This window comes from Mobula birostris, chromosome 7 (assembly GCF_030028105.1).
Source record: "Mobula birostris isolate sMobBir1 chromosome 7, sMobBir1.hap1, whole genome shotgun sequence".
Lineage (NCBI taxonomy): Eukaryota > Metazoa > Chordata > Chondrichthyes > Myliobatiformes > Myliobatidae > Mobula > Mobula birostris.
This window is the reverse complement of record NC_092376.1, coordinates 188,799,264-188,820,555: the sequence shown is the minus strand read 5'-3', so window position 1 is coordinate 188,820,555 and position 21,292 is coordinate 188,799,264. Positions and strand designations below refer to the sequence as shown.

Below are 21,292 nucleotides of genomic sequence, written 5' to 3'. Positions count from 1 at the left end.
AATTTCTTTTGCTAGTGGGTGGTGAATCTGTGGAACATATTGCCACAAATGGCTGAGAAGGCCTGGCCATTGGGTATACTTGAAATAGAGGTTGATATTCCTCTGATTATTAAGGGATTAAGAAGAAAAAAAATTACCCATGATTGAATGGTGAAGTAGGCTTGACGGGTGGAATGGTGTAATTCTGTTCCCGTGTCTCAAGGTCTAATGGTTATCATTTCTCAAAGACCTAAGGGAAATTTTTCATCCATTATATTGAGGAAGGTCTTCCCAAATTAATGAGTAAGCCTTGTACACAGTAAGTTGCAGGAAGTAGAGAGACTGAGGCAGAGGGTGAAGGAAACCCTGTTAACATAAACAGACACCCTCCTGAGAACAGGTGCTTCATACAATTACTAAATTTTGAAGTGGTCAAGTATTTAAATCTTTGATCATCCGCTATTAACTTGATCAAATGATCCAAGGAGATCTTCAGTGAGCTCTTACATGGAAAGCCAATCAAGCAGTGCAAATTTGAAGGTCACATCTCACCGTTCTTTGTCAACCAGTCGTAATACTTCTTTCTTCTCGCTGTTTTCATTCAGAATGGTGAAAGCTGTTAGATGAGAAGGAACAGCAGTAAGAATGGACAGAGAGACCTCTCCAGCATGGAATGCTGCTGACACTGTTCAACAGAAATTGACACCTTTCCATCACCCCTTCTTGTTTTAGTCACTGCTTTGGCAACAGAATATTGCCCCTGCTGAGTAAAGGACTGATATTCATCCATCCAAATTTCCAAAACTGCCTAATTCTTAATCCCCAACCAAACACAATCCTCACTATTATCCTACACCTTCAATACTGCTTGTTATGAAGTTATGATTTTCAGAGCATGTAAACTTTATTGAAATGAAAACAATCAAGAAATGCCTTACTAACAATGGATGACTATCTGATCATCTCTTTCCTTATTTTCCCACAAATTGAGTCACCATTCGTGTATTACATCTAATTCTGTTTACCAAACTCTGGGAAGGACCTGAAGGTCCTTGAGAGAGTAGATTGGCTCCAAAGATGAGGTGGTTTCTGTTAAGTATTTAGACCAGAGAAGCTGATGCTGTTATTTGTGGACCAATTGGATGGTTGTATCCTAGTTCATAGCAGACTGAGATAGGGAGAAGCTGTTGCCATTATTGGATTCAAGGAATACAATACATAAAGCAAAAGACAAAAGATACGGAGGGGGGGGGTTGTATTTTATTACTAGGAACTATTTCCCTGTGAACATGGCAGATAAAGAGTTAAATGGAAATGACTACCTACTGGAGTTAAGAATATGCAGGGTGATGAAAAATATGGATTGATCTTGGTGGGTTGATTGCCCTCCCTCATACTGCTTTGATTCTCATGACTTAATGAGTGCTTACATATGTTCAAAGGCAGTCATGCAAAGGATCTTTAGTCAACATTCAATACTTCTTTAGAAATATCCACGCTGCAGTTTGGTGAATGTGATAGACACTGTGTGCAGCCACCTTCTCTGCTGAAGCACAATAGCAATGACAATCTTCCAAGAAACTTGCAGAACAGCATACAAGTTCAAGGTTATTGTTATTCAACTATATACATGTATGCCACCAAATGTTTCAATGCTCCTCCAGACCAAGTTGCACAAAACAGTGCATATAACTCACACACAACAAATACTACAGCAAATAACTTAACAAATAATAAGGTGCATTTACAACACAAGTTAAAAAGTGAACAATATAATGCTACTGGTGCTTCACATCCTGTTATAATACTGACAGGTACTTTTGTGGTAATACTCAAAACGATATTTCCCTCAATTTATATTTACAGAACAAATTCAAGCTGGGTTTTCAATCATTGGACTCTGGGACTCACTCAGTTCCTGTAGTCTCTTCAGGTGCAATGTCTCCTCCAGTGGCCCACCCTCTTCACAGCAGAATGTAAGGTTGCATTTCCTAAGCATGAACCACCCCTCCCTCCATTGCTCGGGATTCCGCATTGATTTATAACGCAGCTTTCCAATCCTATCAAACTGCCGATTGAGAAGGCTGTGCAGACTGGCACAAGTGAACCCCTGCGTTGGAAGAGAGAACATAATTTTGAACATAATTCCTTTAAGATCATGCACACTGTAAATAAAGAGTTGTTTAACATGTGAGGTGGCTTCCTGTGGAAGATTTTATGATTTGACTTCACATCACCAAAAAATAACATCACACTTATGGCATCAACTGATTGCCTTGGGATAGAAAAATTAAACTCTGATTATGCAAAATACCAAAAACATCATTAGATTCATAAAGTGATACAGTACAGAAACAGACCTTTATCCTACCTATCTGAGCCGACCATTAAGCACCCATTATCAAACTAATCTAGCACCATCCAGGACACACTGTCTGCTTGCTGCTGCCATTAGGAGGTGCAGGAGCCTCAATTCCTACACCACTAGGCTCAGGAACGGTTATTACTCCTCAATCATAGAAATTTAATTTACAGCACATTACAGGCCTTTTGGCCCACAATGTTGTCAGAGGATAATTCACTCATCCCTTCACTGAAGTAATTCCACAGTGTATGATCTCAAGTTTTATGACTCTACAACTCATGTTCTCAGTAATTATTGTTACTTTTATTTCCCTTTTTGTATTTGCATTTTGTTGATTTTTGCACGAGTTGTTAGTCTGTCTTTGTTGTATGTGTTTTTTTCATTGATTCTGTTGTGTTTCTTTGTATTTACTGTGAATGCCCATAGAAAATGAATCTCAGGGTAGTATATGCTAAGAAATATGTACCTTGATAATAAAGCTTACTTAGAGATTTGAACTTTGAATCTTACCCACCATTTTATCCTCTCTGAATTCTAATCAGATCCCTCAGATGCTACCACTCAACTGCACACTGGACTGCAGCCAGTTAGCCTACCAAGTGACAGCACATTAGCATAGCACTATGCTATTACAACATTAATTGTAAGACTGCGGTTCGATTCCCACCACTGTCTGTAAGAAGTGTGTACATTCTCCCCCTGTTTGTGTGGATTTCCCCCAGCTGCTCCAGTTTCCTCCCACATTCCAAAGACATGTTGTTAGTGTTAGTAAGTTGTGGGAATGCTGCGTTGGTGATGTTGACTGATGGGCTGCCCAGCACAATCCTCGCAGATTTGATTTGATGCAAACAACACAGTTCACTGAATGTTTTTGAAGCATAAATAATAAATAAAGGCATCCGTTAGTCTTGCGAGATGACTTGAAAATCTTCACTCTCCAGGGCACAGGCCTGGGCAAGGTTGTATGGAAGACCAGCAGTTGCCCATACTGCAAGTCTCCCCTCTCCACGACACCAATGTTGTCCAAGGGAAGGGCATTAGGACCCATACAGCTTGACACCAGTGTTGTCGCAGAGCAATGTGTGATTAAGTGCCTTGCTCAAGGACACAACACATGTTGCCTCGACTGGGGCTCGAACTCACGACCTTCAGGTCGCTAGTCCAATGCCTTAACCACTTGGTCACGAGCCCACACATATGAAGCATATGTAACAAATAAAGTTAATCTTTCTTGTTTTAAAAAAAAATCCACACATGGGAAGAAACAAGGGCACTGAAAGGAAACCCATACAATCACAGGGAGAATGTGCAAACACTACACAGAGAGCACCAGAACTCAGCATCAGACCTATTTTCTGAAGCTGTGATGCAGCAACTTGACTAGCTGTGACACCCTTATTACATTTGTAAAGATAAACCATAGTTAGATTGGAAGATCTTTCCTGGACCTGTCTTTCCCTCAGTAAGAAATTGCGAAACAGAAGCCGGAGCAGACACTTGAGCATGCTGCATTATTCAATGAGTTTCAGCTATCTGCTCTTGGTCTTAGCACCTTTTTCTTGCCTCTTCCCTACCTCGCTCGAATCTCGTACAGGCCAAAATCCAATATATCTCTGCCTCAAATATATTCATAACACAGCCTCTACAGCTCTCTTAGGGTCCTAACATGAAAGGTCCAAAGAAATTCTTCCTCAGCTCCCATTCAATATCTTTTATTCTGAAACTGTGCCCCATGTTGTTGATTCCATACGAAGGACAAAAACCTCTCAGGATCTACCCTGTCTAGCTCCTTCAGAAAAGTTAAATGTGTCAATATAATCACCTCTCCTTTTTCTGCATTCCACTGAACACAGGCCCAACCATCCATTCTCTTGAGACAGGGATCAATCTACAGAACCTACTCTAAATTTAAAATGACCCCACTAGAAACCTGAAATAAAAACAGAAATCTCTGTAAACTGATGGTCTGATCAGGGACAGTCAGCATGGCTTTGTGAAGGGCAGATCGTGTCTGGCGGGCCTGATAGAGTTCTTTGAGGAGGTGACCAGGCATATAGATGAGGGTAGTGCAGTGGATGTGATCTATATGGATTTTAGTAAGGCACTTGACAAGGTTCCACACAGTAGGCTTATTCAGAAAGTTAGAAGGCATGGGATCCAGGGAAGTTTGGCCAGGTGGATTCAGAACTGGCTTGCCTGCAGAAGGCAGAGGGTGGTGGTGGAGGGAGTACATTCAGATTGGAGGATTGTGACTAGTGGTGTCCCACAAGGATCTGTTCTGGGACCTCTACTTTTCGTGATTTTTATTAACGACCTGGATGTGGGGGGAGAAAGGTGGGTTGCAAAGTTTGCAGACGACACAAAGGTTGGTGGTGTTGTAGATAGTGTAGAGGATTGTCAAAGATTGCAGAGAGACATTAATAGGATGCAGAAGTGGGCTGAGAAGTGGCAGATGGTGTTCAACCCGGAGAAGTGTGAGGTGCTACACTTTGGAAGGACAAACTCCAAGGCAGAGTACAAAGTAAATGGCAGGATACTTGGTAGTGTGGAGGAGCAGAGGGATCTGGGGGTACATGTCCACAGATCCCTGAAAGTTGCCTCACAGGTGGATAGGGTAGTTAAGAAAGCTTATGGGGTGTTAGCTTTCATAAGTCGAGGGATAGAGTTTAAGAGTCGCGATGTAATGATGCAGCTCTATAAAACTCTGGTTAGGCCACACTTGGAGTATTGTGTCCAGTTCTGGTCACCTCACTATTGGAAGGATGTGGAAGCATTGGAAGGGGTACAGAGGAGATTTACCAGGATGCTGCCTGGTTTAGAAAGTATGCATTATGATCAGAGATTAAGGCAGCTAGGGCTTTACTCTTTGGAGAGAAGGAGGATGAGAGGAGACATGATAGAGGTGTACAAGATAATAAGAGGAATAGATAGAGTGGATAGCCAGCGCCTCTTCCCCAGGGCACCACTGCTCAATACAAGAGGACATGGCTTTAAGGTAAGGGGTGGGAAGTTCAAGGGGGATATTAGAGGAAGGTTTTTTACTCAGAGAGCGGTTGGTGTGTGGAATGCACTGCCTGAGTCAGTGGTGGAGGCAGATACACTAGTGAAGTTTAAGAGACTACTAGACAGGTATATGGGGGAATCTAAGGTGGGGGCTTATATGGGAGGCAGGGTTTGAGGGTCGGCACAACATTGTGGGCCGAAGGGCCTGTACTGTGCTGTACTATTCTATGTTCTATGTTCTGATTAGGTCAGGCAACATCTGTGGAGGGAGAAAGAGAGATGACAGTTCAGGTCTTCTGATATTGCAAAAAGTACCAGGAATATAATGTCATTAACGGTCATAGCAAATAAATTGCAATCTTGCAAACAGTATTTACTACTGAGATGTTTCTTGAGAATTGGGAAAGGAAGGTTAGTCAGTGGAACAAATCTCAGAATTGATAATAAAGGACATGCCCAGAATAAAATCAAAAGGACAGGTGAAAGCATGGAATTAAAAAAAAGACATTAAAATAGGTGAAAACCTGTATAGTGTGAAACATGAGCTGCAAAAAGGATTGAAAAAGACAAAAGGTGAATAAAATTGCTTAAAAATAAAACAAAATGTATAAAATAAATTGGAAGAGAAATAAAGGCCTATTGTGTGCAGTTTTTGTCACCTACGTACGGGAAAGATGTAAACAAGGTTGAAAGAGTACAGAGAAAATTTACAAGGATGTTGCCAGGACTGGAGGACCTGAGTTATAAGGGAAGACTGAATAGGTTGGGACTTTATTTCTTGGAACGTAGAAGATTTCAATGACATTTGATAGAGATATACAAAATTTTGAGGGGTGTACATGGGATAAATGCAAGCAGGCTTTTTCCACTGAGTTTGGATGGGGCTACAACTAGAGGTCATGGGTTAAGGGTGAAGGGTGAAATATTTAAGGGGAACATGAGGGGAAACTTCTTTATTCAGAGTGTGGAAAGAGCTGAAGGCACAAGTGACACATGCAAGCTCGATTTCAAGGTTTAAAGGAAATTTGAATAAGTATATGGATGTCCGTGTTTCAGGTGCAGATTGATGTGACTAGGCAATTTAAATGGTTTGGCATGGACTAGATGGGCTGAACTGCCTGCTTCTGTACTGTGCTTTTCTATGACTCTAAAGCTTCCTGGTATGACTATCCCTGGCACACTAGAAACCAGTTAAGGTCGGATAAGTCATAGCTATCTACTGCCTGGTGAGTAGGCAGGTTGCCTTCCCATTGTTTCACGTTTGCAACAACATGGAATCTTCTACTGTCATTAACTCACAGTGGTGATGCCTAGGAGGGTAGTGTGGAAATATGGGGAGCATGATACGATTACTTCTATGTGATAATTTAGCAGCAGGTACCTTTGCTATGGAGCTTGTCCATGTTTGTAGAGTTTCAGGGTTGTCCGTTCCAAACTGGAATAACTTTTCTGAAGACAAAAAGATTTCAAATGTGTACCGAAACCTAAGGAAGCCAGTAAAATAAAACAGGCTGAAACAAATCCCAAAGCCAGAACAATTTTTTTCAGAAATACATAAAATAATATTTTCCAATTTTTTCAAGTTTCAGGCCACTGAAGATTGAATTAAAGCATGGATTAAAATAGCATTGTATTCCAGAATAATATCAGCCCTTCTAAAGTTCACTACTACGATTATAGATTGGTCCACATTTGAATGATGGTCCATTTACTTGTGAGGATAATGATCCCTGTCATCAGATAAGGCCTCTGCTCATGCTTGTATACAGGGATAGGAGTTCAAACACTACTCAACACAAACAAAATGCTGGAGGAACTCAGCAGGCCAGACATCTTCCATGGAAATGAACAGTATGTTTTGAGCCAAGACCCTTCTTCTGGACTGGGAAGGAAAGGGGAAGAAATCAGACTAAAATGGAGTGGAAGGAGAATAGCTGGAAGGTGATAGGTGAAGCCAGGTGAGTGGGAAAGGTAAAGGGCTGAAGAGGAAGGAATCTGATAGGAGAGGAGAGTGGAGCTTAGGAGAAAGGGAAGGAGGAGGACGTGAGAGGAAGGTGAGAAGAGATAAGAAGCCAGAGTGGGAAATAGAAGAAGATGGGAGGGAGAGGGATTTTTTTTCAACCAGAAGGAGAAATCTATATTCATGCCATCAGGTTGGAGGCTACCCAGATGGAATATAAGGTGTTGCTCCTCCACCCTGAGAGTGGCCTCATCATGGCGAAGAGGAACCAATGGACCAATATGTCAGAATGGGAATAGGAATTGGAATTAAAATATTTGGTCACTGGGAGTTCACTTTCGGCAGATGGAGTGGAGGTGCTCGACAAACTGGTCCCCAATTTATGACAGGTCTCACCAATGTGGAGTAGGCCACATTGGGAGCACCAGATACAGTATTCTCAAATTATCCATATACACTCAGTGGCTACTTTATTGGGTACAGGAGTGGAACCTGGTGTGGTCTTCTGCTGCTTTAGCACATCCACTTCGAAGTTCAATGTGTTGTGAGTTCAGAGTTGCTCTACTGCGCACCACTGCTGTAACACATGGTTATCTGATTTTCTATTGCCATCTGTCAGACTGAACCAGTCTGGCCATTCTCCTCTGATCTTTCTCATTAACAAGGCATTTTCTCCCCTAGTACTGCCTCTCACTGGATGTTTTTGTTTTTGTTCTTCCTACCATTCTCACTAAACTCTAGAGACTGGTGTCCATGAAAATCCCAGGAGTTCAGCAATTTCTGAGATACTCGAACCACCCCATCTAGCACCAACAATTATTCAACAGTCAAAGTGACATGGTGGTGCCTCAGATTTCAAAATTCATTTCCCCTTGATTGCTCTGATGGTCATCTGGGACATCTTACAGTCAAAAGGTCTTTTCTACACCTTCTATATGTCACTGGTGATCAAAGACAGTTAGAAATTCTGTAAGAAGATGATGTCCAAGCTCCAGTTCATTCCATACTTCCACTCTGTGGAATTCATTGCCACTGAGGGCAGTGGAGGACATGTCATTTGAGGTATTTAGGGTAGAAATTGACAGGTTCTTGATTGGCAAAGGGATAAGAGGTTACAGGGAGAAGGCAGGAGAATGGGTTTGAAAGTCGGCCGTGATTCAGTTGTAGATCAGACTTGATGGACCAAATGGTCTAATTCTGCTTTTATATTTTGTGGTCACTGCAGATTGGTGATATATAAATCTGGGGCAAACTTATACAATGCTGGACCATCAGAGTGATCCCAGATTTCCTGTGGGGAGAGGAGCTCAAAAGGAGCTGGCTGTACCCCTGCAAGTTCCTCAAACCTAAACCCCCATAGCTTCATCCTAATGCTTGACAAATAGCAATATATTGAGACAAAATAAATATTAACTGAAGAAATAAATTATTTATAATCAAATTAATTAAAAGCATGAAGATAAGATAGCATAAAGTTAACAAAGTAGATTTCTTACCTTCACAGCCAAATTACACACAGTAAATGGCTACAATATATTCAAGGTATAGGGTTTGTGCTTCTACCACTGCAGGTTTGTGCAGCCTGGACACAGAATGCATTTGGCACTCCTGATCTGGATAACTGTGTTTCTCTGCTAACTCAACAATGACAGCAGTGGTGGAGTGGGAGGTCACATGACCTGGCATCTGGCCCTCCCTCCACAATCCTCAGCTTGATTCAGATTTCTGATCATTAGTACGCCAGTGCAGAGTCCAGGGACAAGTTGAGGAGCAGATAGAGAATACCTGGTGACCATTTTTGAAACAATCAACTGAGGTTAAGTATGATCTGACCCTATCATTGACATCTTTAACATCTATGAGACATTTTGTCCCACAGAGCCCAGATGGGGCAGAGACAAATGCTGCAAGGAACATTGACTGATTTCCCCGGTACCTGTCTGTCGGGATCGAAATGGACATTGACTGTGGCCTGTTCACTCCTATGCAGACAATCTCACTCATTTCGATCTTGCCAATCGGTTCAGGACTCTTGTCTGTTTCATAAAAAAGAAGAGACCGTTCCAAGGAACACCACTGTTTCTGAAATTCTGCAAGAAAGCATATTGACAACAAAGGGCAAAATCAGTCATAAAATGAACAGTTCAATAACGTGTCCTTATATTTAGTAACATCAACACACAAAATTTTGGAGGAATTCAGCAGGTCAGGCAGCATCGATGGAGGGAAATAAACAGTCTATGGTTTGACATATCTGTCCACATTTGCGCCAGGTGCGTCGAGATGCAGCTCCTAAGGTACTGCGTTAGGGAACTGGAGCTGCAGCTTGATGACCTTCATCTGGTCAGGGAGAGTGAGGAGTTGATAGAGAGGATTTACGGGCAGGTGGTCACACTGGGGCCCCAGGAGGCAGACAAGTGGGTCACGGTTAGGAGGGGGAAGGGGAAGAGTCAGAGTCAGGTAATAGAGAGTACCCCGGTGGCTGTGCCACTTGACAATACGTACGCCTGTTTGAGTACTGTTGGGGGGGGGGGACAGCTTACCCGGGGGAAGCGACAGTGGCCGTGCCTCCAGCACAGAGTCTAGTCCTGTAGCTCAGAAGGGTAGGGCAAGGAAGAGGAGGGCAGTTGTAATAAGGGACTCAATAGTAAGGGGGTCAGATAGGTGATTCTGTGGATGCAGTCCAGAGACCCGTAGTTTGCCTCCCTGGTGCCAGGGTCCAGGATATTTCTGATCGTGTCCGAGATATCCTGAAGTGGGAGGGTGAGGAGCCAGAGGTCGTGGTACATATAGGTACCAATGACATAGGTAGGAAAAGGGAAGAGGTCCTGAAAGGAGAATATAGGGAGTTAGGAAGGGAGTTGAGAAAAAGGACCACAAAGGTAGTAATCTTGGGATTACTGCCTGTGCCACGCAACAGTGAGAGTAGGAATGCAATGAGGTGGAGGATAAATGCGTGGCTGAGGGATTGGAGCAGGAGGCAGGGATTCAAGTTTTTGGATCATTGGGACCTCTTTTGGCGCAGGTGTGACCTGTACAAAAAGGACGGGTTACACTTGAATCCTAGGGGGACCAATATCCTGGTGGGGAGATTTGCGAGGGCTACTGAGGTAACTTTAAACTAGAATGGTTGGGGGGTGGGAATCAAGTTAAAGAGACTAGGAGAGAGGAGGTTAGTTCACAACAGGGGGATGGGAACAAGTGGATAGAGACAGAGGGGTGTAAAATGAGGGTAGAAGCAAGAAGTAGTAAGGTGAAAAGAAAAAGTGGCAGGCCGGCAAATCCAGGGCAAAAATCAAACAGGGCCACTTTTCAACGTAATTGTATAAAGGGTAAGAGTGTTGGAAAAGTGAGCCTGAAGGCTTTGTGTGTCAATGCAAGGAGCATTCATAACAAGGTGGATGAATTAAAAGTGCAGATTGTTATTAATGAATATGATATAGTTGGGATCACAGAGACATGGCTCCAGGGTGACCAAGGATGGGTTAGGGTATATTCAGGGATATTCAATATTCAGGAGGGATAGACATGAAAGAAAAGGAGGTGGGGTAGCATTGCTGGTTAGAGAGGAGATTAATGCAATAGAAAGGAAGAACATTAGCCAGGAGGATGTGGGTAGAGCTGCATAACATTAAGGGGCAGAAGACGCTGGTGGGAGTTGTGTACAGGCCACCTAACAGTAATAGTGAGGTCGGGGATGGTATTAAACAGGGAATTAGAAATGCATGCAATAAAGGAACAGCAGTTATAATGGTTGACTTCAATCTACAAATAGATTGGGTGAACCAAATTGGTAAGGGTGCTGAGGAAGAGGATTTCTTGGAATGTATGCGGGATGGTTTTTTGAACCAACATGTCGAAGAACCAACTGGAGAGCAGGCTATTCTAGACTGGGTATTGAGCAATGAGTAAGGGTTGATTAGCAATCTTGTCGTGAGAGGCCCCTTGGGTAAGAATGACCATAATATGGTGAAATTCTTAATTAAGATGGAGAGATGACATAGTTAATTCAGAAACAAAGGTTCTGAACTTAAAGAAGGGTAACTTTGAAGGTATGAGACGTGAATTAGCTAAGATAGACTGGCAAATGACACTTAAAGGGCTGACGGTGGATATGCAATGGCAAGCATTTAACGATCGCATGGATGAACTACAAAAATTGTTCATCCCAGTTTGGCAAAAGAATAAATCAGGGAAGGTAGTGCACCCGTGGCTGACAAGGGAAATTAGGGATAGTATAAATTCCAAAGAAGAAGCATACAATTTAGCCAGAAAAAGTGGCTTGCCTGAGGACTGGGAGAAATTCAGAGTCCAGCAGAGGAGGACGAAGGGCTTAATTAGGAAGGGGAAAAAAGATTATGAGAGAAAACTGGCAGGGAACATAAAAGCTGACTGTAAAAGCTTTTATAGATATGTGAAAAGAAAAAGATTGGTTAAGACAAATGTAGGTCCCCTACAGACAGAAACAGGTGAATTGATTATGGGGAGCAAGGACATAGCAGACTATTTGAATAACTACTTTGGTTCTGCCTTCACTAAGGAGGACATAAATAATCTTCCAGAAATAGTAGGGGACAGAGGGTCCAGTGAGATGAAGGAACTGAGGGAAATACATGTTAGTAGGGAAGTGATGTTAGGTAAAGTGAAGGGATTAAAGGCAGATAAATACCCAGGGCCAGATAGTCTGCATCCCAGAGTGCTTAAGGAAGTAGCCCAAGAAATAGTGGATGCATTAGTGATAATTTTTCAAAACTCTTTAGATTCTGGACTAGTTCCTGAGGATTAGAGGGTAGCTAAAGTAACCCCACTTTTTAAAAAAGGAGGGAGAGAGAAACTGGGGAATTATAGACCGGTTAGCCTAACATCGGTGGTGGGGAAAATGCTAGAGTCAGTTATCAAAGATGGGACCCAGAGCGATAGAGGAGTGAAAGAAGTGAATGGAGTAAAGCCATATCTAATATACAGAGAGGCTTTGAGGAAAGAGAAGCAGAATAAACTGTGTAAAGGCAGTAAGGTAGAAGGGCTGAAATGTAGGAACAAAGGTGATGAACTGAGAGCTTGGATACATACATGGAATTATGAGGTAGTGGCCATTACAGAGACTTGGCTGGCACCAGGGCAGGAATGGATTCTCAATATTCCTGGATTTCAGTGCTTTAAAAGGGATAGAGAGGGTGGAAAAAGGGGAGGAGGGGTGGCATTACTGGTCAGGGATACTATTACAGCTACAGAAAGGGTGGGCAATGTAGCAGGATCCTCTTTTGAGTCAATATGGGTGGAAGTCAGGAACAGGAAGGGAGCAGTTACTCTATTGGGGGTATTCTATAGGACCCCTGGTAGCAGCAGAGATACAGAGGAGCAGATTGGGGGGCAGATTTTGGAAAGGTGCAAAAATAACAGGGTTGTTATCATGGGTGACTTTAACTTCCCTAATATTGATTGGCGCCTGATTAGTTCCAAGGGTTTAGATGGGGCAGAGTTTGTTAAGTGTGTCCAGGACAGATTCCTGTCACAGTATGTGAACAGGCCGACCGGGGGAATGCCATACTAGATCTAGTACTAGGTAATGAATTGGGTCAGGTCACAGATCTCTCAGTGGGTGAGCATTTGGGGCACAGTGACCACTGCTCCCTGGCCTTTAGCATTATCATGGAAAAGGATAGAATCAGAGAGGACAGGAAAATTTTTAATTGGGGAAAGGCAAATTATGAGGCTATAAGGCTAGAACTTCCAGGTGTGAATTGGGATGATGTTTTTGCAGGGAAATGTACTATGGACACGTGGTCGATGTTTAGAGATCTCTTGCGGGATGTTAGGGATAAATTTGTCCCAGTGAGGAAGATAAAGAATGGTAGGGTGAAGGAACCATGGGTGACAGTGAGGTGGAAAATCTAGTCAGGTGGAAGAAGGCAGCATACATGAGGATTAGGAAGCAAGGATCAGATGGGTCTATTGAGGAATATAGGGAAGCAAGAAAGGAGCTTAAGAAGGGGCTGAGAAGAGCAAGAAGGGGGCATGAGAAGGCCTTGGTGAGTAGGGTAAAGGAAAACCCCAAGGCATTCTTCAATTATGTGAAGAACAAAAGGATGACAGGAGTGAAGGTAGGACCGATTAGAGATAAAGGTGGGAAGATGTGCCTGGAAGCTGTGGAAGTGAGCGAGGTCCTCAATGAATACTTCTCTTCAGTATTCACCAATGAGAGGGAACTTGATGATGGTGAGGACAATATGAGAGAGGTTGATGTTCTGGAGCATGTTGATATTAAGGGAGAGGAGGTGTTGGAGTTGTTAAGATACATTAGGACTGATAAGTCCCCGGGGCCTGACGGAATATTCCCCAGGCTGCTCCACGAGGCGAGAGAAGAGATTGCTGAGCCTCTGGCTAGGATCTTTATGTCCTCGTTGTCCATGGGAATGGTACTGGAGGATTGGAGGGAGGTGAATGTTGTCCCCTTGTTCAAAAAAGGTAGTAGGGATAGTCCGGGTAATTATGGACCAGTGAGCCTTACGTCTGTGGTGGGAAAGCTGTTGGAAAAGATTCTTAGAGATAGGATCTATAGGTATTTAGAGAATCATGATCTGATCAGGGACAGTCAGCATGGCTTTGTGAAGGGCAGATCGTGTCTAACAAGCCTGATAGAGTTCTTTGTGGAGGTGACCAGGCATATAGATGAGGGTAGTGCAGTGGATGTGATCTGTATGGATTTTAGTAAGGCATTTGACAAGGTTCCACATGGTAGGCTTATTCAGAAATTTAGAAGGCATGGGATCCAGGGAAGTTTGGCCAGGTGGATTCAGAATTGGCTTGCCTGCAGAAGGCAGAGGGTGGTGGTGGAGGGAGTACATTCAGAATGGAGGATTGTGACTAGCGATGTCCCACAAGGATCTGTTCTGGGACCTCTACTGTTCGTAATTTTTATTAACGACCTGGATGTGGGGGTAGAAGGGTGGGTTGGCAAGTTTGCAGATGACACAAAGGTTGGTGGTTTTGTAGATAGTGTAGAGGATTGTCAAAGATTGCAGAGAGACATTGATAGGATGCAGAAGTGGGCTGAGAAGTGGCAGATGGAGTTCAACCCGGAGAAGTGTTAGGTGGTACACTGTGGAAGGACAAACTCCAAGGCAGAGTACAAGGTAAATGGCAGGATACTTGGTAGTGTGGAGGAGCAGAGGAATCTCGGGGTACATGTCCACAGATCCCTGAAAGTTGCCTCACAGGTGGATAGGGTAGTTAAGAAAGCTTATGGGGTGTTACCTTTCATAAGTCAAGGGACAGAGTTTAAGAGTCACGATGTAATGATGCAGCACTATAAAACTTTGGTTAGGCCACACTTGGAGTACTGTGTCCAGTTCTGGTCGCCTCACTATAGGAAGCATGTGGAAGCATTGGAAAGGGTACAGAGGAGATTTACCAGGATGCTGCCTGGTTTAGAAAGTATGCATTATGATTAGAGATTAAGGCAGCTAGGGCTTTACTCTTTGGAGAGAAGGAGGATGAGAGGAGACATGATAGAGGTGTACAAGATAATAAGAGGAATAGATAGAGTGGATAGCCAGCGCCTCTTCCCCGGGGCACCACTGCTCAATACAAGAGGACATGGCTTTAAGGTAAGGGGTGGGAAGTTCAAGGGGGATATTAGAGGAAGGTTTTTTACTCAGAGAGTGGTTGGTGTATGGAATGCACTGCCTGAGTCAGTGGTGGAGTCAGATACACTAGTGAAGTTTAAGAGACTACTAGACAGGTATATGGAGGAATTTAATGTGGGAGGTTATATGGGAGGCAGGGTTTGAGGGTTGGCACAACATTGTGGGCTGAAGGGCCTGTACTGTGCTGTACTATTCTATGTTCTATGTAAGATGTGATAACAGCACATTTGGAAAGCAGTGAAATCATCGGACAAAGTCAGCATGGATTCGTGAAAGGAAAATCATGTCTGACGAATCTCATAGAATTTTTTGAGGATGTAACTAGTAGAGTGGATAGGGGAGAACCAGTGGATGTGATATATTTGGATTTTCAAAAGGCTTTTGACAAGGTCCCACACAGGAGATTAGTGTGCAAACTTAAAGCACACGGTATTGGGGCTAAGGTATTGATGTGGATAGAGAATTGGTTGGCAGACAGGAAGCAAAGAGTGGGAATAAACGGGACCTTTTCAGAATGGCAGGCAGTGACTAGTGGGGTACCACAAGGCTCAGTGCTGGGACCCCAGTTGTTTACAGTATATATTAATGACTTAGACGAGGGAATTAAATGCAGCATCTCCAAGTTTGCGGATGACACGAAGCTGGGCGGCAGTGTTAGCTGTGAGGAGGATGCTAAGAGGATGCAGGGTGACTTGGATAGGTTGGGTGAGTGGGCAAATTCATGGCAGATGCAATTTAATGTGGATAAATGTGAGCTTATCCACTTTGGTGGGAAAAACAGGAAAACAGATTATTATCTGAATGGTGGCCGATTAGGAAAAGGGGAGGTGCAATGAGACCTGGGTGTCATTATACACCAATCATTGAAAGTAGGCATGCAGGTACAGCAGGCGGTGAAAAAGGCGAATGGTATGCTGGCATTCATAGCAAGAGGATTTGAGTACGGGAGCAGGGAGGTACTACTGCAGTTGTACAAGGCCTTGGTGAGACCACACCTGGAGTATTGCGTGCAGTTTTGGTCCCCTAATCTGAGGAAAGACATCCTTGCCATAGAGGGAGTACAAAGAAGGTTCACCAGATTGATTCCTGGGATGGCAGGACTTTCATATGATGAAAGACTGGATCGATTAGGCTTATACTCGTTGGAATTTAGAAGATTGAGGGGGGATCTTATTGAAACGTATAAAATCCTAAAGAGATTGGACAGGCTAGATGCAGGAAGATTGTTCCCGATGTTGGGGAAGTCTAGAGCAAGGGGTCACAGTTTGAGGACAAAGGTGAAGCCTTATAAGACCGAGATTAGGAAAAACTTCTTCACACAGAGAGTGGTGAATCTGTGGAATTCTCTGTCACAAGAAACAGTTGAGGCCAGTTCATTGGCTATACTTAAGAGGGAGTTAGATATGGCCCTTGTGGCTAAAGGGATCAGGGGGTATGGAGGGAAGGCTGGTACAGAGTTCTGAGTTGGATGATCAGCCATGATCATACTGAATGGCGGTGCAGCCGTGAAGGGCCGAATGCCCTACTTCTGCACCTATTTTCTATGTTTTCTATGTTTCTATGACCAAGACTCTTCAACAGGATCGGAAAGGAAGGGTACAGAAGCCAAAAGAAGTGTAAGAAACTTATACTTTAATATTTTATAAAATTGTCTCATTCTTCATAAAATTGCATTTGTGTTTGTTCAAAAATAGAGTGGAAAAAAGTTTGAAACCTAATGCTGAGAATACAACCCTGCCATACAATCTATTGAAGAGTATGAAGACAAGTCGTTTTTTTCTCTTATTTCTAATAGTCCTGTTCCTAATGAGTTTGAGTATTCTCAAAGAAGTTGAAGTGAACCTGGCCTAAAAGTTTTTAGTACCAATTTGGTAATATCAATTCTACTATGTTGTTATGTATTTTCCTCTAGGCTTATAACCAGGGAATATTGGGATGGAGAGAACTTGGTGTTTTGAGCAAATTGAATGTCTTCTTCAGGTTTTCATGGAAATCAAATGGTTTTCATGTCAGGGAAAGAATCTTCAGTCTTAACCCAGACTAGTTAACATAGCTTTTCAAGTCTACACTGCCATTTGGTCAAGGTAATGAAGAAAATACAATAGACGTGTTATAAAAACATTGTAGAAAGAATGGAAGGTAACTTGATCTGTATTTATCATAAGAAGTACTACCAAATGGTTATAACTATATTAACTTTTAGGTCAAACATTCAACGATCTTCAATGATGATCACATACCATCTTTGCATTTCTTGCTGGCAGGAAGCTTTGTCATGGCTGACGTTTTGTACAGATACCCACAATGTACGAAGGATTGTGTAATCTCACTGTAAATTGCAGCCGAGTCCAAGGGGTTGGAATTTAGAACATCTGCAAGGAGAGGATGGTGATCACGATGGCTTTCGTGCAATTTAAACAGCAGCAGTCAGTACACCAATAATATCTTTAAAAGTATCAGATCGGGAGACCAGCACTTACAATGTCCATTTGTAAATGGCTGTTAACATTGAAATATTTCTGTAATGCTTTATAAGGTCATTAACTGGTCCAATCTTTTCGTTTCATGGGCAGGAATGGAGAAGGCATAACGGCATAAGATATAGAAGCACAAGCAAGCCATTTGGTCCGTTGTACCTTCTCCACCACTCAGAATGATCATGACTCATCTTCCACTTCAACACTATTTTCCAACACCATTTTGCACAACGAGTCCGCTCCACTATTATGTCATGACAGGTTTACCCATCCCTCAACCTTTCAATATTGACACATTCATGAAATATTGACACATTCCATTTCTAACAGCAATTGTTTTAACAGATTCATGGTTATTTTCTTTTAACGACAATATTTAAAAGATCAATCTTTGAGTTTCCCTGTCTCCAGGGTTAATTTTGAAAGGCCGGCAATTTGATGATTATATGACATAAAATGAGTATTGCACTGCTTGGAATTCACCCATAATAAATTTCTCATACCGCCTTGAACCTCTGTTTCACCACGAAGACAGAGATAGTAATCACACTGTCATCTTGTCACATTTTTTCTGCTAAATATAAACCTTAAAATAAGTTCTACCTGGTCACATAATTGCACACTGCTAAATGAGCTGGGAGGATACAAAGCTGTGTCTGAACTGTCATAAGGGATTTGTGTGATAGCTGACACAAGGGTAGTCATGGATGAGTAACGAGTCAAACTGTTTCTTGATGTAATTTGTGAATCTGAGAGAGTACAGGAGACCACGGGGGACGTGCCTCTCATAAACAGGTTCTCCCTCTTGGAAGCTGTCAGGACAGAAGACAGTGCCAGTCTGAGAGGCGGACGGGTCTGCGAGTCAACAATTGGCGCTGAGGCAAAGCCGAGGAGACAGACGTCAGGCAGAGCCGTGGCAGTAGGGAACTCCATAGTGAGAGGTACAGAAAGGGGTTTCTGTGGCAACAGGCGAGATTTAAGGATGGTGTGCTGCCTCCCTGGTGCCAGGATCCAGGATGTCACGGACTGATTGCAGGGAATCCTCAAGAGTGAAGTTGAACATCCGGAAGTGGTGGTGCATGTCAGCACAAGTGACGTGGGGAAGAAGAGGAAAGACATTCTACAGCGCGACTTCAGGGAACTCGGAAGAAGGCTGAAAAGCAGGACTTCCAGGGTGGTTATCTCCGGTTTGCTTCCAGTTCCCCGTGCTGGAGTGGTCAAGAACAGGGAGATAATGGATCTGAATGTGTGGCTAAGGAACTGGTGCAGGAATCAAGGATTTACATTCTTGGACCTTTGGGGTATGTTTCGGGGTAAGGATGAATTGTACAAAAGGGACGGGTTGCACTTTAATAAGCGGGGCACCAGCATTCTGGCAGCCAGGTTTGCCTCTGCAATACGGGTGTGTTTAAACTAAGTAGTGGGGGTGGGGGACGAACTGGAAACAAGGAAGGAGATAAAGGGAAAGTGAGAATAAGAAAAGTTAAGAATGACAGCAGAATCAACAGAGCAGAAAGCTCAAGAAGGGATCGTACAGTATGGCCAAGTGAAATAGGAATTGATATGGGAGGTGAGGGGAGTAATGAATTAAAAGTATTGTATATGAATGCACGGAGTATAAGAAATAAAGTGGATAAGCTTGAGGCACAGTTGGAAATTGGTGAGTATGATGTTGTGGGAATAACAGAGACATGGCTTCAAGTGGACAGGGCCTGGGAAATGAATATTCAAGGCTATACGTCCTATTGAAAGGACAGACTGATGGGCAGAGGGGTTGGGGTGGCTCTGTTGGTGAGGAATGATATTCAGTCCCTTGCAAAGGGGGACATAGAATCAGGAGACGTAGAGTCAGTATGGATAGAACTGAGAAATTCTAAGGGTAGAAAGACCCTAATGGGAATTATCTACAGGCCCCCAAACAGTAGTCTGGATGTAGGGTGTAAGTTGAATCAAAAGTTAAAATTGGCATGTCGCAAAGGTAATGCTACAGTTGCTATGGGAGACTTCAACATGCAGGTAGACTGGAGGAATCAGATTGGTACTGGACCCCAAGAAAGGGAGTTTGTGGAGTCCCTCCGAGATGGATTCTTAGAACAGCTTGTACTGGAGCCTACCAGAGAGAATGCAATTCTAGATTTAGTGTTGTGCAATGAACCGGATTTGATCAGGGACCTTGAGGTAAAGGAGCCATTAGGAGGTAGTGACCATAATATGATGTTTAAATCTACAATTTGAGAGGGAGAAGGGAAACCCGGAAGTGTCAGTATTACAGTTGAACAAAGGGAACTATGGTGCTATGAGGGAGGAGCTGGCCAAAGTTCAATGGAACAATACCCTAGCAGGGATGACAGTGGAACAGCAATGGCAAGTGTTTCTGGGAATAATGCGGAAGGTGCAGGATCAGTTCGTTCCAAAGAGGAAGAAAGATCCTAAGGGGAGTAAGGGGAGACCGTGGCTGACAAGGGACGTAATGGACAGTATAAAAATAAAAGAGAAGAAGTATAACATAGCAAAGACGAGCAGGAAGCCTGAGGATTAGGAAACTTTTAAAGAGCAACAGAAGGTAACTAAAAAGGCAATACGTGGAGAAAAAATGAGGTACGAAGGTAAACTAGCCAAGAATATAAAGGTGGATAGTAAAAGCTTCTTTAGGTATGTGAAAAGGAAAAAAATAGTTAAGACCAAAATTGGGCTTGAAGACAGAAGTGGATGAATTTATTATGGGGAACAAGGAAATGGCAGACGAGTTGAACAGGTACTTTGGATCTGTCTTCACTAGGGAAAACACAAACAATCTCCCAGATGTAATAGTGGCCAAAGGACCTAGGGTAATGGATGAATTGAAGGAAATTTATATTAGGCAGGAAATAGTGTTGGATAGGCTGTTGGGTCTGAAGGCTGCTAAGTCCCCAGGACCTGATGGTCTGCATCCCAGGGTACTTAAGGAGGTGGCTTTAGAAATCGTGGATGCATTGGTAATCATTTTCCAATGTTCTATAGATTCAGGATCAGTTCCTGTGGATTGGAGGGTAGCTAATGTTGTCCCTCTCTTCAAGAAGGGAGGAAGAGAGAAAACAGGGAATTATAGACTGGTTAGCCTGACGTTGGTGGTGGGAAAGATGCAGCAGTCAATTATAAAAGATGAAATTACGACACATCTGGATAGTAGCAACAGGATTGGTCTGAGTCAGCATGGATTTACGAAGGGGAAATTGTGCTTGACTAATCTTCTGGAATTTGTTGAGGATGTAACTATGAAAATGGACAAGGGAGAGCCAGTGGATGTAGTGTACCTGGACTTTCAGAAAGTCTTTGATAATGTCCCACATAGGAGATTAGTGGGCAAAATTAGGGCACATGGTATTGGGGGCAGAGTACTGACATGGATTGAAAATTGGCTGGCTGACAGAAAACAAAGAGTAGCGATTAACGGGTCCCTTTCGGAATGGCAGGCAGTGACCAGTGGGGTACCGCAGGGTTCAGTGCTGGGACTGCAGCTGTTTACAATATATATTAATGATTTAGATGAGTGAATTAAAAGTAACATTAGCAAATTTGCCGATGACACAAAGCTGGGTGGAAGTGTGAAATGTGAGGAGGATGTTATGAGAATGCAGGGAGACTTTGTCAGGCTGGGTGAGTGGGCAGATGCATGACAGATGCAGTTTAATGTGGATAAATGTGAGGTTATCCACTTTGGTGGCAAGAACAGGAAGGCAGATTACTATCTGAATAGTGTCAAGTTAGGAAAAGGGGAAGTACAACGAGATCTAGGTGTCCTTGTTCATCAGTCACTGAAAGTAAGCATGCAGGTACAGCAGGCAGTGAAGAAAGCTAATGGCATGTTGGCCTTCATAACAAG

At 43.0% G+C, this 21,292-nt stretch overlaps 1 protein-coding gene across 8 annotated transcripts in view; it reads right to left on the bottom strand.

The window, feature by feature from the left end:
- Positions 1–21,292, bottom strand: part of arap3 (ArfGAP with RhoGAP domain, ankyrin repeat and PH domain 3) — a 358,711-nt gene that overhangs the window by 97,831 nt on the left and 239,588 nt on the right. For all 8 annotated transcript variants that reach the window (XM_072264187.1, XM_072264192.1, XM_072264193.1 and 5 more), the window contains exons 12-16: positions 17,194–17,325; positions 9,244–9,397; positions 6,729–6,831; positions 1,891–2,089; positions 532–595 (exon numbers count right to left, since the gene is read on the bottom strand). In XM_072264187.1, coding sequence (XP_072120288.1) covers positions 532–595; positions 1,891–2,089; positions 6,729–6,831; positions 9,244–9,397; positions 17,194–17,325 — 652 coding nt within the window. The remainder of the gene's footprint in view (positions 1–531; positions 596–1,890; positions 2,090–6,728; positions 6,832–9,243; positions 9,398–17,193; positions 17,326–21,292) is intronic.